Source organism: Salmo trutta, chromosome 9 (genome assembly GCF_901001165.1).
Source record: "Salmo trutta chromosome 9, fSalTru1.1, whole genome shotgun sequence".
Lineage (NCBI taxonomy): Eukaryota > Metazoa > Chordata > Actinopteri > Salmoniformes > Salmonidae > Salmo > Salmo trutta.
Genome location: NC_042965.1, coordinates 43650999 through 43668799, shown reverse-complemented (window position 1 = coordinate 43668799; position 17801 = coordinate 43650999). Strand labels below are relative to the sequence as shown.

General features: G+C 40.5%; 1 protein-coding gene across 7 annotated transcripts in view; it reads right to left on the bottom strand.

Annotated features, from left to right (window-relative positions):
• LOC115200622 (uncharacterized) overlaps nucleotides 1-14928 on the bottom strand; it is a 30898-nt gene extending 15970 nt beyond the window's left edge. For 3 of the 7 annotated variants that reach the window (XM_029763813.1, XM_029763818.1, XM_029763815.1), the window contains exons 1-6: nucleotides 14759-14927; nucleotides 13340-13461; nucleotides 11185-11301; nucleotides 9897-10013; nucleotides 7590-7691; nucleotides 5267-5383 (exon numbers count right to left, since the gene is read on the bottom strand). In XM_029763813.1, coding sequence (XP_029619673.1) covers nucleotides 5267-5383; nucleotides 7590-7691; nucleotides 9897-10013; nucleotides 11185-11301; nucleotides 13340-13389 — 503 coding nt within the window. In that variant the 5' untranslated portion in view covers nucleotides 13390-13461; nucleotides 14759-14927. Of the gene's footprint in view, nucleotides 1-5266; nucleotides 5384-7589; nucleotides 7692-9896; nucleotides 10014-11184; nucleotides 11302-13339; nucleotides 13462-14758 lie in introns of all 7 variants that reach the window. The other 4 variants (XM_029763814.1, XM_029763819.1, XM_029763816.1 and 1 more) reach the window with 3 other exon arrangements.
• Nucleotides 14929-17801: the final 2873 nt, after the last annotated feature.

The window sequence follows — 17801 nt, the reverse complement described above, 5'->3', positions numbered from 1 at the left end:
CATCACTCTCCCTCATTTGGGCAAAGGACATTTAAGGTACACTCGGATGTGACGATGTGAAACATCATTCAAGGGCTCAGGGTTTAGGGCCGAGGGCTGTCTACTCTGAGTTTGAAACGCAGCAATTGAGTAAATCTAAAATGTTAGTTGTGGAGTCTTCTTCTTCTTTGGTATCATGGCGTTCAAACATTTAGTTTGTGCATGCCGCCACCTACTGTGCGGTTGTGTGTTCAGTCACGTTACATTTTGTGATACAAAAAAGAAAGGGTGATGAAAGAATGTATCTGTCTTTAGAAAGTTGTTTGAGGCGTCTACGATGAACAGAGACCGAATGAGAAGGCAGGGAAGTTGGTGACCCCGGGAAGGATATCAGTCCATTGGTGCGCATTCATGAGGGAGTATCCTCTGTTCCAAAACGTTTTTCAAGACACAGGAACCATACGGTTGAAATATTACTGAATCTTCACGTTCTAAAGGCCCTAAAGATTGATGCTATACAACGTTTGACATGTTTGAACGAACGTAAATAGATTTTTTAAAACTTTCGTCGTGTCATTGTCCGCGCGCTTCCTACATTCGGAGTAGCTGAACTGAATGCGCGAACAACAAGGAGTTATTTGGACATAAATTATGAATTTTATTGAACAAAACAACATTTGTTGTGGATCTGGGATTCTTGGAAGTGCCTTCTGAGGGAGATTATTAAAGGTAAGTAAATATTTCTAATGCTATTTATGCATTTAGATGACTCCAAAATGGCAGCTAACTGTATTGCGTAGTGTATTTTTCTGAGCACAGTACTCAGATTATTGCAAAGTGTGCTTTCCCAGTAAAGTTATTTTGAAATCTCTCAATGCGGTTGCATTCAGGTGATGTTAATCTATAATTCTTTCAATAACAGTTTAATATTTTATCAACGTTTATGACGAGTATTTTTGTAAATTGTAGTGATGATTCACCAACAGTTTTGGGGGAAATACATTTTCTGAACGTCACGCGCTGATGTAAAATGCTGTTTTTAGATATAAATATGAACTTGATACAACAAAAAAATGCATGTATTGTCTAACATAATGTCCTAGGAGTGTCATCTGATGAAGATTGTCAAAGGTTAGTGCATAATTTTAAATGGTTTTCTGCTTTTGGTGACGCCTGTCCTTGCATTGCATTGGCTGTGTGTAATTTTTTGTCTATGTACTCTCCTAACATAATCTAACTTTACGCTTTCGCCGTAAAGCCTTTTTAAAATCGGACAACGTGGTTGGATTAAGGAGATGTTTATCTTTCAAATGGTGTAAAATAGTTGATTGTTTGAGAAATTGAAATTATTAGATTTTTGCTATCTTATCAAGCAATCCCGTTACCGGGATGAGAACGGGAAGGGGGTCCCCTAGAGGTTAACCTGTTAGGGCTAGGGGGCAGTATTTACACGGCCGGATAAAAAACGTACCCGATTTAATCTGGTTACTACTCCTGCCCAGTAACTAGAATATGCATATAATTATTGGCTTTGGATAGAAAACACCCTAAAGTTTCTAAAACTGTTTGAATGGTGTCTGTGAGTATAACAGAACTCATATGGCAGGCAAAAACCTGAGAAGATTCCATGCAGGAAGTGGCCTGTCTGACAAGTTCTTGTTAATCTTGGCTCTTTTTATTGAAGACTGAGGATCTTTGCTGTAACGTGACACTTCCTACGGCTCCCATAGGCTCTCAGAACCTGGGAAAAAGCTGAACGATATCGAGGCAGCCCCAGGCTGAAACACATTATCGCGTTTGGAAAGTGGCCGATCAGAGGGCCGTCAGACTAAGGCTCGTGCACGAGGGGATCCCATGCTTTTACTTTCTCTCTCATTGAATGTAAACAGGCTTTGCCGGTTGGAATATTATCGCTTTTTTTACGAGAAAAGTGGCATAAAAATTGATTTTAAATAGCGGTTGACATGCTTCGAAGTACGGTAATGGAATATTTAGAATTTTTTTGTCACGAAATGCGCCATGCTCGTAACCCTTATTTACCCTTTCGGATAGTGTCTTGAACGCACGAACAAAACGCCGCTATTTGGATATAACAATGGATTATTTGGGACCAAACCAACATTTGTTATTGAAGTAGAAGTCCTGGGAGTGCATTCTGACGAAGACAGCAAAGGTAATAACATTTTTCTTATAGTAAATCTGACTTTGGTGAATGCTAAACTTGCTGGGTGTCTAAATAGCTTGCCCTGTGATGCCGGGCTATCTACTTAGAATATTGCAAAATGTGCTTTCACCGAAAAGCTATTTTAAAATCGGACATATCGAGTGCATAGAGGAGTTCTGTATCTATAATTCTTAAAATAATTGTTATGTTTTTTGTGAACGTTTATCGTGAGTAATTTAGTAAATTCACCGGAAGTGTTCGGTGGGAATGCTAGTCACATGCTAGTCACCTGCTAATGTAAAAAGCTGGTTTTTGATATAAATATGAACTTGATTGAACAAAACATGCATTTATTGTATAACATAATGTCCTAGGAGTGTCATCTGATGAAGATCATCAAAGGTTAGTGCTGCATTTAGCTGTGGTTTTGGTTTTTGTGACATTATATGCTAGCTTGAAAAATGGGTGTGTGATTATTTCTGGCTGCGTACTCTCCTGACATAATCTAATGTTTTGCTTTTGTTGTAAAGCCTTTTTGAAACCGGACAATGTGGTTAGATAAAGGAGAGTCTTGTCTTTAAAATGGTGTAAAATAGTCATATGTTTGAAAAATTGAAGTTTTTGCATTTTTGAGGTATTTGTATATCGCGCCACGCTCTACCATTGGATATTGGTGAGGCGTTCCGCTAGCGGAACATCTAGATGTAAGAGGGTAAACCGCAGGAGTCGACACAGCAGTTCTTAAGAGGAAGTAAACATAGACAAAGCTATATTAAAATTGTCAGTCTAGAGCATCAGTGAAAGAGATTTCGAAATGGGAGATGTTAGGAGCAATTTATATAAGGACTGTATTTGGTATCATGATAAGTTACCAATACTACCTAAGTCATTGTTTAGATATGCGGCAAGGTTGATACATGGGCAGAGCCATGTGTCAACAGGGGGGATAGTAGAGCAGGTGGTAGAGCAGGTTAGGAAACACTGTGGCCTATTGGATAACGAAGTACTTAAAAAAAATGTTTTTTATAATAGATAAGTATATGAAATGGGAAGAAGCGTTCCCAACTTACTGGGAGGATACGATTAGGGTAGCTAAAATATTAGGTCCAGATATTATCCCTAGAGTTGGTTTACTAGGATCAATCTCTTTAAATAATGGATTACATTTTAGCTGATCAGGTAAACCATATAGAATGCCAGAGTTAGTGAGACCAGAACAGGTAGACATAGAAGTTGAAGATATACTAACAGAACACATGAGAAGACTGTTTGTTAACCAAACCCGTATGTCCGAGATTTTGTGTCCAACAGATGAATTACAGGAGAAGGTGATTCACTCAATCCAACCAGGAGACTGGGTGTGGATCCAGTCCCTGTGGAGAAAAGAACTGGAAGCAGCCACGGTGGGAGGGGCCATACCAAGTGCTCCTGGTAACAGCCATCGTGGTGAGAATAGCTGAAAGAGCTACCTGGGTTCATATCACACATTGCGGGAGGGTAAGACACACTGACACTGTCGAACAATCACAGAGTTAGGAGAAGAACCGAATACCAATAAGGTTCGGTGGTTACCTCTCTCTACCTCTCTAACGAAGATTCCCTAACCGCCGGATCATAGAAGTGAAAGTGTGGGTTTGCCTCTAGCCAGTGATATGTTCTCCGGGAGGGGGTGGGGCTTTACAGGGGTACTGGTCAGTCTGAGCTGTCTGATTGTGGAGAGCCATATTCCTAAATACACCATGAACCACTCGAGAAGTCAGAAAGTGGTAACTTGACCCATAGTGTAGAAGATGAGGATTTTTTATTGCCTATGTACAAAAGGTCACTCGATCTGGATAAAAAGGAAGTGAGAGTAGAGTTAGGGAAGGATGTCTCAATAGAGTTCTATGCAGACCAAATGGGGTCCCGAACCTCCTGGAAGTCTAGGACTCTGACTTCATGGGGAAGACATCTGTGTAGATCCCTGTGTAACTTATGGAATCAGGTCATAGCTCACACAGAGAGAGAAGGCTATGTCAATCCACACACCCAATATAGAAACAGATGGAGTATAGTGAAGGCCAGGGTCTTTTTTAAGGTTTTGACTAAATGATTCCACCCTGAAAATGTATAACTGAGTGATTATAATACTAATTCTATAACTGTGTGTGCATAGGACAAGCTAAGACTTTACTATTTAGCAATATAAGTGAGACATTCAAGGAAAAGGGGAACTGTTGGGGCTAGGGGGCAGTATTTTCACGGCCAGATAAAAAACGTACCCGATTTAACCTGTTGTGGTATAGGGGGCAGTATTTTCACGGCCGGATAAAAAAACGTACCACGATTTAATCTGGTTACTACTCCTGCCCAGAAACTAGAATATGCATATAATTAGTAGATTTGGATAGAAAACACTCTAACGTGTTTGAATGGTGTCTGTGAGTATAACAGAACTCATATGGCAGGCCAAAACCTGAGAAGATTCCATACAGGAAGTGCCCTGTCTGACAATTTGTTGTCCTTCTGTTGCATCTCTATCAAAAATACAGCATCTGTGCTGTAACGTGACACTTTCTAAGGCTTCCATTGGCTCTCTAAAGCCGCCAGAAAGGGGAATGGGGTGTCTGCTGTCTCTGGGCAAAGTACAACAGCTCTGTTTGTAAGTGGTCAGCCTGGGGACAGTGAGACTGAGATGCGCATTCACGAGACTTCTCCATTTTTTTTCTTTCAGCTTTTGAATGAATACAACGTTGCCCGGTTGGAATATTATCGCTATTTTACGAGAAAAGTAGCATAAAAATTGATTTTAAACAGCGTTTGACATGCTTCTAAGTACAGTAATGGAATACTGTAATGGAATACTGCAGTATTCCATTACTATGGTAGAGTGGCCAGACAGAAGTCACTCCTCAGTAAAAGGCACATGACAGCCTAATTAAAGTGTTCATTAGTTATGATAACAATATTATTATTGACTGCAACTGTGAAACATAGCAAATGATGCTCCTCCTAACAGCCTTTGTATTGAGAGGTAAAGCAATATTCTATTGAACAAATCTTCCTGTTTTGCATTTTCAGTTGAAACTAAACTGTATTCAGACCTTTCTATTACCACTTCCCTGTTCAAAATGTTAAACTCACCTAAACTCTCCATCCAAAACTCTATCTCTGAAATTAATGGGCGGACCCATTGACTGGTCACTCTTCATGGACAGATAGCTGGGTGTAGGAGATGCTGCTGACTGCACAGACTGGGGGCTGTAATATAAATTGCATTAATGAAAACATGAATCTGGTGAACACAGTCATTGTAAATAAAAATAAATATTTATGAAGAACAAACCTCATGTTTCTCAGGTACAGTAAATAATGTGTTGTTTGGGTAACATTCACATTAAAGGAAAAGTGAGACTGGAAAACTATCTTTCGCTGTTTGTTTCATTAGTCCATTGTTGATATAGTCCCAAAATGTTTTCCATATCAGCAATCAAGTTATGATATATAACTTTCAAAATATAGAAATACAGCCAGTATAATGCATTTTGCATCCTGATTTGCATCCTGATGCAAAACGCAGCATCATATGATGCAAAATGTATTTCTGTATTTTGAAAAGTTATATATCTTGGAAATTTGATTGCTAACATGTGAATTATTTTGGGTGTATATCAACAATGCACTAATGAAACAAATAGCAAAATATAGTTTTAGAGGAAGTTTTCCTTTGTTTACCTACAATTATTTCTGAAAGGCTTATAATGTACAGTACCAGTCAAACGTTTGGACACCTACTCATTCAAGGGTTTTTCTTTATTTTTACTATTTTCTGCATTGTAGAATACTAGCGAAGAAATCAAAACTATGAAATAACACATATGGAATCATGTAGTAACCAAAAAAAGTGTTAAACAAATGAAAATACATTTGAGATTCTTCAAAGTAACCACCCTTTGCCTTCTCTCAACCAGCTTCACCTGGAATGCTTATCCAACAGTCTTGAAGGAGTGCCCACATATGCTGAGCCCTTTTTGGCTACTCCAACTCATCCCAAACTATCTCAATTGGGTTTTATTTTTTTATTTAAACATTCAAGTCAGTTAAGAACAAATTCTTATTTACAATGACGGCCGAAGAACAGTGCCTTGTTCAGGGGCAGAACGACAGATTTTTACCTTGTCAGCTCAGGGATTTGATCTCGCAACCTTTTGGTTACTGTCGTTTAAATCTGTCGTTCTGCCCCTGAACAAGGCAGTTAACCCACTGTTCCTAGGCTGTCATTGAAAATAAGAATTTGTTCTTAACTGACTTGCCTAGTTAAAATAAAGGTAAAATAAAAAATAAAACTGTCCCAACGGTCTAACCACTAGGCTACCTGCCGCCCCCGGGTTGAGGTCAGGTGATTGTGGATGCCATGTCATCTGATGCAGCATATTTTAAAATATTTATTATAAAATAATATAATAAAAAACTATTTTGATTTGTTTAACCCTTTTTTGGTTACGACATGATTCTATATGGGTTATTTACATAGTTTTGATGTCTTCACTATTATTCTACAATGTAGATGTCACGTCCTGGCCAGTAAAAGGGGTTATTTGTCATTGTAGTTGGTCAGGGCATGGCAGAGGGTGTTTGTTTTGTGTGGTTGAGTATTGTGGGTTTAGGTTCTAGTTTTCTTATTTCTATGTTTATCTAGCTTTTCTAGTTCTATGTGAGTTTTGTCAATGACCTCCAATTAGAGACAGCTGGTTGTTGTTGTCTTTAATTGGAGGCCATATTTAGTTGTGTTTGTTTTCACTGGGTTTTGTGGGTGGTTGTTTCTAGTATAGTCTATGCACCTTACTGGACTGTTTTTGTCATTTGTTTTGTATTGATTAAGTGTTTTCTTTAATAAATGAGAGGATGAGCACTTTACCCGCTGCGTTTTGGTCCGATGATTCCTCCTCTTCAGACGACAAAGAATGTTACAGTAGAATAGTAAAAATAAAGAAAAACCCTTGAATGTCACTCCCACTGGGCCCGAATCATCCTTTGCATGACCATCGGGGCAGTTTCGCAGTGAGAACGTGCAGGGAGGGATTTTGCCTAAATTTATTTAGGCATATTAAACGACTTTTGTTTTTCCGATCACAAGTATCATCCGATGCGATCTGACTATCAACTGTCAATTTACGGATAAGATTGCGTTTATGAGTATGGCCATGTCGGCATATCCCAAATAGAGAGTCATGCTAGAAGACAGGTCCTGAGAGAATGCTCGCAAATACATTTTGAATTTTTTCATATTGGTAGTTGGGATGTCGTGTGCGCATCTTCTCAATGGTAATTTTGTCAAAAACACTTGCAGATTGGAGTGATCACTATCAAACATATGAGCAAGTGGCCACTCGACAAAGGGCTGAGGGGCTAAGAGTTCAGTTTGATATTCAACCATAGACACAGCCTTTCAATGTGGAGGACTTACCAGTGATATGGCCTTCCATTGAAGGTACACGGGTGATCCGTTATACCTCTCCATGAAGAGTGAGAGTATGAGGTGGAGGCAGACATTTTCCTCTGCTTAGCCCTTGTATTCGAAAAGAGGAAACAGGGATGTGTTATCTACTGTAGGTGAAATATATATACACTGCTCAAAAAAATAAAGGGAACACTTAAACAACACAATGTAACTCCAAGTCAATCACACTTCTGTGAAATCAAACTGTCCACTTAGGAAGCAACACTGATTGACAATAAATTTCACATGCTGTTGTGCAAATGGAATAGACAACAGGTGGAAATTATAGGCAATTAGCAAGACACCCCCAATAATGGAGTGGTTCTGCAGGTGGTGACCACAGACCACTTCTCAGTTCCTATGCTTCCTGGCTGATGTTTTGGTCACTTTTGAATGCTGGCGGTGCTTTCACTCTAGTGGTAGCATGAGACGGAGTCTACAACCCACACAAGTGGCTCAGGTAGTGCAGCTCATCCAGGATGGCACATCAATGCGCGCTGTGGCAAGAAGGTTTGCTGTGTCTGTCAGCGTAGTGTCCAGAGCATGGAGGCGCTACCAGGAGACAGGCCAGTACATCAGGAGACGTGGAGGAGGCCGTAGGAGGGCAACAACCCAGCAGCAGGACCGCTACCTCTGCCTTTGTGCAAGGAGGAGCAGGAGGAGCACTGCCAGAGCCCTGCAAAATGACCTCCAGCATGCCACAAATGTGCATGTGTCTGCTCAAACGGTCAGAAACAGACTCCATGAGGGTGGTATGAGGGCCCGACGTCCACAGGTGGGGGTTGTGCTTACAGCCCAACACCGTGCAGGACGTTTAGCATTTGCCAGAGAACACCAAGATTGGCAAATTCGCCACTGGTGCCCTGTGCTCTTCACAGATGAAAGCAGGTTCACACTGAGCACGTGACAGAGTCTGGAGACACCGTGGAGAACGTTCTGCTGCCTGCAACATCCTCCAGCATGACCGGTTTGGCGGTGGGTCAGTCATGGTGTGGGGTGGCATTTCTTTGGGGGGGCCGCACAGCCCTCCATGTGCTCGCCAGAGGTAGCCTGACTGCCATTAGGTACCGAGATGAGATCCTCAGACCCCTTGTGAGACCATATGCTGGTGCGGTTGGCCCTGGGTTCCTCTTAATGCAAGACAATGCTTGACCTCATGTGGCTGGAGTGTGTCAGCAGTTCCTGCAAGAGGAAGGCATTGATGCTATGGACTGGTCTGCCCGTTCCCCAGACCTGAATCCAATTGAGCACATCTGGGACATCATGTCTCGCTCCATCCACCAACGCCACGTTGCACCACAGACTGTCCAGGAGTTGGCGGATGCTTTAGTCCAGGTCTGGGAGGAGATCCCTCAGGAGACCATCCGCCACCTCATCAGGATCATGCCCAGGCGTTGTAGGGAGGTCATACAGGCACGTGGAGGCCACACACACTACTGAGCCTCATTTTGACTTGTTTTAAGGACATTACATCAAAGTTGGATCAGCCTGTAGTGTGGTTTTCCACTTTAATTTTGAGTGTGACTCCAAATCCAGACCTCCATGGGTTGATAAATTGGATTTCCATTGATTATTTTTGTGTGATTTTGTTGCCAGCACATTCAACTATGTAAAGAAAAAAGTTTTTAATAAGATTATTTAATTCATTCAGATCTAGGATGTGTTATTTTAGTGTTCCCTTTATTTTTTTGAGCAGTGTATATACACTCCTATATGTCCTGCTGTTTCCTAATGGCTTGCCATCATAATTAAAACAAATGTATCGTGGCCATTTAAAGCAGAACTTTTTTAAATCAGATTCCTGTTGTGTGGTGAATTTACACTACAGTCATATAACATGAATGCAAAATCACACAAAAAAAGATGGGGCAAAGCCTCTTGGAATGTGATTGGACGATCCATGGAACTCTCACTTTTCACTGTGAGGTCTGAGGAGGCAGACGATGCTAGTCCTAGCAGCCTTTGTATGGACAGGAAACAAGCAACAGTTCTTTAACAAATCAAGAGCTTGAAATGATAAGGTTCTATCTGCATTTTTGTCCAAATATAGTTGATATAGCTTTGTTCTGTACAATGTTCTCTACCTAATGTGGTGCTCACACTATTCAAACCAATGAGGGGTAGGAACTTTAAAGCCGATTTATTTCAGAGTCATCTTTTTGTAGATATAACCTTATAATTCTCGGTCATGAAATCACTTTGAACTAAACCGTATTCACATCTTCTATTCAGACCTTTCTATTACCAACTCCCTGTGCAAAATGTTAAACTCACCTAAACTCTCCATCCAAAACTCTATCTCTGAAATTAATGGGCTGACCCATTGACTGGTCACTCTTCATGGACAGACAGCTGGGTGCAGGAGATGCTGCTGACTGCACAGACTGGGGGCTGTAATATAAATTGCATCAATGAAAACATGAATCTGGTGAACACAGTCTTTGTAAAAATAAAAGAAGTGAAGAACAAACCTCATGTTTCTCAGGTACAATCAATAAAATCTCATGTGGGTAACATTCACATTAAGGTTTACCTACAATTATTTATAAAAGTTTTAGAATGTAACTAGGCTTAGGACTCAATGCGTCTTTTAAAAGTAATTTCTGATTGAGCCGAAATACAGCGCATTCGGAAAGTATTCAGACCACTTCCCTTTTTCCACATTTTGTCACGTAAAAATACCCCGTAATGACAAAGCAAAAACAGGATTTTAGATTTTTTTGCAAATGTATTAAAAATAAAAACTGAAATATCACATTTACATAAGTATTCAGACGCTTTGCTATGAGACTCGAAATTGAGCTCAGGTGCATCCTGTTTCCATTGATCATCCTTGAGATGTTTCTACAACTTGATTGGAGTCCACCTGTGGTAAATTCAATTGATTGGACATGATTTGGAAAGGCACACACTTGTCTTTATAAGGTCGCACAGTTGACAGGGCATGTCAGAGCAAAATCCAAGCCATGAGGTTGAAGGAATTGTCCGTAGAGCTCCGAGACAGAATTGCGTCGAGGCACAGATCTGGGGAAGGGTACCAAAACATTTCTGCAGCATTGAAGGTCACCAAGAACAAAGTGGCCTCCATCATTCTTAAATGCAAGAAGTTTGGAACCACCAGGACTCTTCCTAGAGCTGGCCGTCCGGTCAAATTTAGCAATTGGGAGAGAAGGGCCTTGGTCAGGGAGGTGACCAAGAACCCGATGGTCACTCTGACAGAGCTCCAGAGTTCCTCTGTGGAGATGGGAGAACCTTCCAGAAGGACAACAGTCTCTGCATCACTCCACCAATCAGGCCTTTATGGTAGAGTGGCCAGACAGAAGCCACTCCTCAGTAAAAGGCACATGACAGCCTAATTAAAGTGTTCATTAGTTACGATAACAATATTATTATTGACTGCAACTGTGAAACATAGCAAATGATGCTCCTCCTAACAGCCTGTGTATTAAGAGGTAAAGCAATATTCTATTGAACAAATCTTCCTGTTTTGCATTTTCAGTTGAAACTAAACTGTATTCAGACCTTTCTATTACCACCTCCCTGTGCAAAATGTTAAACTCACCTAAACTTTCCATCCAAAACTCTATCTCTGAAATTAATGGGCGGACCCATTGAATGGTCACTCTTCATGGACAGATAGCTGGGTGCTGGAGATGCTGCTGACTGCACAGACTGGGGGCTGTAATATAAATTGCATCAATGAAAACATGAATCTGCTGAACACAGTCATTGTAAATAAAAATAAATATTAATGAAGAACAAACCTCATGTTTCTCAGGTACAGTAAATAATGTGTTGTTTGGGTAACATTCACATTAAAGGAAAAGTGAGACTGGAAAACTATCTTTCGCTGTTTGTTTCATTAATCCATTGTTGATATAGTCCCAAAATGTTTTGCATATCAGCAATCAAGTTATGATATATAACTTTCAAAATATAGACGTACAGCCAGTATAATGCATTTTGCATCCTGATGCAAAACGCAGCATCATATGATGCAAAATGCAAAATGCATCATACTGGCTATATTTCTGGATTTTGAAAAGTTATATATCTTGAAAACTTGATTGCTGACATGCAAATTATTTTGGGTGTATATCAACAATGGACTAATGAAACAAATAGCAAAAAATAGTTTTAGAGGAAGTTTTCCTTTGTTTACCTACAATTATTTCCGAAAGGCTTATAATGTACAGTACCAGTCAAAAGTTTGGACACACCTACTCATTCAAGGGTTTTTCTTTATTTTTTACTATTTTCTACATTGTAGAATACTAGCAAAGAAATCAAAACTATGAAATAACACATATGGAATGATGTAGTAACCAAAAAAAGTGTTAAACAAATCAAAATACATTTGAGATTCTTCAAAGTAGCCACCCTTTGCCTTCTCTCAACCAGCTTCACCTGGAATGCTTTTACAACAGTCTTGAAGGAGTGCCCACATATGCTGAGCCCTTGTTGGCTGCTCCAACTCATCCCAAACTATCTCAATTGGGTTTTAGTTATTTATTTAACCATTCAAGTCAGTTAAGAACAAATTGTTATTTACAATGACGGCCGAAGAACAGTGGGTTAATTGCCTTGTTCAGGGGCAGAACGACAGATTTTTACCTTGTCAGCTCAGGGATTTGATCTAGCAACCTTTCGGTTACTGTCATTTAAATCTGTCGTTCTGCCCCTGAACAAGGCAATTAACCCACTGTTCCTAGGCTGTCATTGTAAATAAGAATGTGTTCTTAACTGACTTGCTTAGTTAAAATAAAGGTAAAATAAAAAATTAAACTGGCCCAACGGTCTAACCACTAGGCTACCTGCCGCCCCCGGGTTGAGGTCAGGTGATTGTGGATGCCATGTCATCTGATGCAGCATATTTTAAAATATATATTATAAAATAATATAATAAAAACCTATTTTGATTTGTTTAACCCTTTTTTGTTTACTACATGATTCTATATGGGTTATTTACAAAGTTTTGATGTCTTCACTATTATTGTACAATGTAGAAAATAGTAAAAATAAAGAAAAACCCTTGAATGAGTAGGTGTTGTGAAACTTTTGACTGGTACTGTATATATGCCTAGTTTATAAACTGTCAATTACTTATTATTGCAATATTACTATTTACTGCAGCTGTGAAACATAATCAAATCAAAGTTTATTTGTCACGTGCGCCGAGTACAACAGGTGTAGACCTTACAGTGAAATGCTTACTTACAGGCTCTAACCAATAGTGCAAAAAAGGTATTAGGTGAACAATAGGTAAGTAAAGACATAAAAACAACAGTAAAAAGACAGACTACATACAGTAGAGAGGCTATATACAGTAGCGAGGCTATAAAAGTAGCGAGGCTACATACAGACACCGGTTAGTCAGGCTTATTGAGGTAGTATGTACATGTAGGTATGGTTAAAGTGACTATGCATATATGATGAACAGAGAGTAGCAGTAGTGTAAAAGAGGGGTTGGTGGGTGGTGGGTGGCGGGACACAATGCAGATAGCCCAGTTAGCCAATGTGCAGAAGCACTGGTGTATTTTTCATCATGTTAAATGAACAAATTATAACATTCATGTTTTATTTAATATTATTGTTAAAATATTACTAGATATGAATGACGCTGTGACATGCCAGTAAACCATCATCAATTCAGTTTGCCTTAATTTACAGCGGGTATGCTGATAAAATTACAATTGAAAAAGCATGTAGGGGCGTACCTGCTTTCCACACCACCCTCATCTTCCTCTGTTTCCTGTGAGGAACTCATGATTGAGGGCTGTGATATGGGACGCTCAGCGTAGTCTTTGTGGTCTAGACATTTTTGTCTAGTCTATCTATTCTAGAGGGAGGATACAAGATACAGGTGTACTGTGTTAATTTGATCACTCTGTTGTCAAAGATACATTTCCTGGGCAGCAGCAAATGCAAATTGCAGTGTATTCGAGTTTTAAAAAGGCTTCTAAAGTTTGTAATTTCCACTTTCAAATGTCAGACTTGATTTATGCTAACAAACAATGTATCAGCTCCTACAAAAATTACCATAATGTTTCACATTTCCTGTTGCTGCAGGATTATTTTCCTGTTGTGAGAAACTGGTCAAATTAAGACATCTATATGTAGCTAGACATCACATAATCCACAATAGCAACTGGTTAGAAAAAGTATGTTGTACTTGTAAATAAGGTACCGTTATTATTATCGTTTGTATCTAGGCTACTGTTTTCTGATTGACAGCTGAAAGTGTCTGGCAGGACACTGTAGTATGCAAAATAGGATCTGTGAAAAAGCTCTTAATTATTACTTTATGCAACAACATACATCTAGTCTACTCGGTGGCAGAATCTAATTTGAGGTGGGGTTTGACCAGAAAGCATGTTCAGGACTATAATTTCCTCCTCATATTGTAGCCTACAATATGTCTACCCACACACCTAGGCCTAGGATATTAATGGATTCAAGACGAGGTCATTTTTATTGAACTCAGATTCTCAGTTTTGTCAGTGTCAAAGGAGCCTGCCATTTCGATCACTTGTGCGGTATTAAACAAGATTCTGCCAAAGTCTCCAGTCATGTAAAATGATGTAGAATTGCAAGAAATGTGTTTATAAAAGGCCAGATTTTTCCCAGATCCTAGGCTACTATAAATGTTCCCCATATATGCATCTTCAGTAAGTGTCTCTCCTCTACTGCTCTATGCCACTACGCAAATGCATGCAATGTTTATTATAAAAGTTTTTTTTTTCATGCATTCAGAGACCTCAAAACTCCCCAGGTCACTTTGTGTTCTGGTATCTCAGAACTCACCAGGTCACCCCCCTCTCACGCTCACTTAGTGTTCTGGTACCTCAGAATTCCCCCACCCTAATCTCACCCTCACTTTTTGTTCCGGCACCTCACGATTTACAACTACATCACTGGCTACAGTACAATGAAATGTTTTGGAGAAATCTATTAAGTTATTTAAGTAAGCCACGACTTACTGTGATATGTTTTTTTTTTCGTACTTGAACACAACTAGAGGAGAAGAATTCGATGTCTCATACGCAAACATGAGGCAATGGAACCTATTCAGAGGAAATCCATATACATATATAGTCTTAGAGTGAACGCATTGTTTCCTCCGCTCATTAACTTACCTCTGAATTTAGTTTAACGCAGGAAAAAAAAAATCTCGTTTTAATGTACTTAATCAAAGTTATGTTTTGAATCCGATGTCCCTTTTGTGTGCTAAAATGGCAGATATGAAACTTTACTTTCACCTTTCATTTCCTTATTATTACGCGTGTGAACTCATTGAAAAAGGATCCACCCACCCATGTCTTGTCACAATCTGCGTGTGCTAAAAGTGTCCAGCAGAGGGAGTTAGACTTCTGTCAATGAATTGCCGCAGAGCTGGCAGGTCCCTGTGTCTGTAAACTACTGTAAGGACAGGAAAAACAGAGTGCTACCAATCTGTGACAGAATGGATGGAGCACATGTTGAAATCGCAGTGAGTCTATCTTCAGGACTAGACCAGGACAAGAGCTAGAACCCACGGCAAGGGATTTTACAATGTTAAATGATAGAGGCTGAATAAAGAGAAAAAACGATACAACCATTGCTCGGGTGCAAATGCTTTAAAAAACTGAATTGTGAGAGTAAAGTTAGGACAGTATCCAGGAGAAGTCTGATTCTTGCCACCTACAGTTACAGGAAGCTGTTACAGGAAGCTGTTACAGGAAGCTGTTACAGGAAGCTGTTACAGGAAGCTGTTACAGGAAGCTGTTACAGGAAGCTGTTACAGGAAGCTGTTACAGGAAGCTGTCACGTTGTCAATACCAGGGATCCAAAGCTATTATAGCAGCTCAGATTAAGCTCAAGGTTAATATATTCATATATATATATTAATATTCCCATATCTAACCATATTCACTAACATGTCTTTCTGTCTATGAAATCACTGTGACTTCACTTATTCCTTATGTCTCCTAGTGGAGCCAAAAACCTTATATGAACTCTGTGTAAGTGGAGAGGAGACATTCTGCTGGCAGATGCTGAACCTGGGGTTATTGTTATGGTTGGCTCCTCAGGGCACTGTTCCGTCCCTAACTGGGAGGAAGGTTGGGTTGCTCGCCCATCTGTTGCGATGTGGGGAGTCCCAGGTGGTTTTCTCAGAAGCCGCAGTGTAAACGCTTCTCAGAGTCCTCGGCTGGAGCAAGTGCACCGTCAGGGTTTTCTCTTCGCGGTTGGAGCACCAAGCTGGAGCATGGCCAGTGTCAACCATTTTATTAACTGACGTGGAGAACCAAAGTTTAATGGGTTTCTCTGGTACTTGATGTGGTACCTATCGTACTTTAGTTCTGAAAAGTGCTTGTGATGGGGAAATGTGGGGTCGTTAGTCTATGTCATGTCCAGTCCACTGTACACGGTGAAGAAACACAGCCATTTCATATATCTTGTATTGTAATTTGCATTGTACTATGTATTAGACCTAGATATTGTGTGTATGTACTGATATGTAGGCTATGTGTGATGTTTTAAACTGTTGTATTTCAGTCCTTGACTAATAACGTTCTGTACTATGTATGATGTCATGTTTCCTGTGGACCCCAGGAAGAGTAGCTGATGCTTTTGCAGCGGCTAATGGGGATCCTTAATCAATAAAAAAAAAACAAGCAGTCCTCTCTAACTATTGTCCAGAAGAACTCATCTGTATATAGATAAGCTCAAACTGTACTTACTGTACTGAAGAGGTCAGTGTATAACCATCAAATTCAAACAGTCACGTCCTGGATGCAACAATAGACAACACATGACCACAGTTACAGTCAAAGTGCACCTTGCCTATAGCGTGGGAGTTCAGACAGTGTATGTCATTGTCCCGTCAAATGTACAGGATATTTCCATGATGATTGATCACCATTTCATGACTTATGATTGCTCAATTTCCAACCATCATCATCATCATATCATCATCATCATCATCATCACCACCATCACCATCATCACCACCATCATCATCATCATCATCACCATCACCACCATCACCACCATCATCATCACCATCATCATCATCACCAACATGGCTGTGTTAGATTTCAGCAGTACAAACAGGGAGGCAGGTAGCCTAGTGGTTAGAGGGGGGAGGCAGGCAGCCTAGTGGTTAGAGGGGGGAGGCAGGCAGCCTAGTGGTTAGAGGGGGGAGGCAGGCAGCCTAGTGGTTAGAGGGGGGAGGCAGGCAGCCTAGTGGTTAGAGGGGGGAGGCAGGCAGCCTAGTGGTTAGAGGGGGGAGGCAGGTAGCCTAGTGGTTAGAGGGGGGAGGCAGGTAGCCTAGTGGTTAGAGGGGGGGAGGCAGGTAGCCTAGTGGTTAGAGGGGGGGAGGCAGGTAGCCTATTGGTTAGAGGGGGGAGGCAGGTAGCCTGGTGGTTAGAGGGGGGAGGCAGGTAGCCTAGTGGTTAGAGCGTTGGGCCAGTAACTGAAAGGTTGCTAGCTCAAATCCCTGAGCTGACAAGGTGAAAATCTATCATTCTGAACAAGGCAGTTAACCCACTGTTCCCCAGTAGGCTGTCATTGCAAAATAAGAATTTGTTCTTAACTGGCTTGACTAGATAAATAAAGGTTCAAATGGAACTGAAAGCTTCACCTCATGAAGTCCATGGTAAGAAATAATTTCAATCACTGTACTTCTGACTAAGATTCTAAGATAATTCAATTGATTTTTTTTTTAGACTTATAGTTACAGGCAACAGAAAGTATTTTTTTTAAACCTTGTACAGGTTGTTGTGAAAAACTATGGCTAGGGGACATTAGAGCACGGTGGTGCGCACAAATCCTGTTGTTCTGTCAATACTGGTGGTGTGTGATGACCAGGATCCAACGGTTTAGTTCCTCCAACATTAGCATATCAAAGACTTTGTGTGTGTGTGTGTGTGTCTGTGTCTGTGTGCGTGTGTGTCTGGGCATGCTTTTCAGTAAGTTGCTTTTGATATGTCCGGATATGACGTGTACATGTGTTTACATCTGTAAGTTTAGTTTCATATAAATACATTTCTGTTAGCGTGAGGGGGTTGAGCGTGTGTGTTTGTCTGCATGTCTGTCTGTCTGTGTGTGTGTGTGTGTGTGTGTGTCTGTGTGTGTGTTTTCCCTCCTTGCCTCTGCCACAGCGCTGCACAGCACCCATCTCAGCCGCAGTTACAGTAG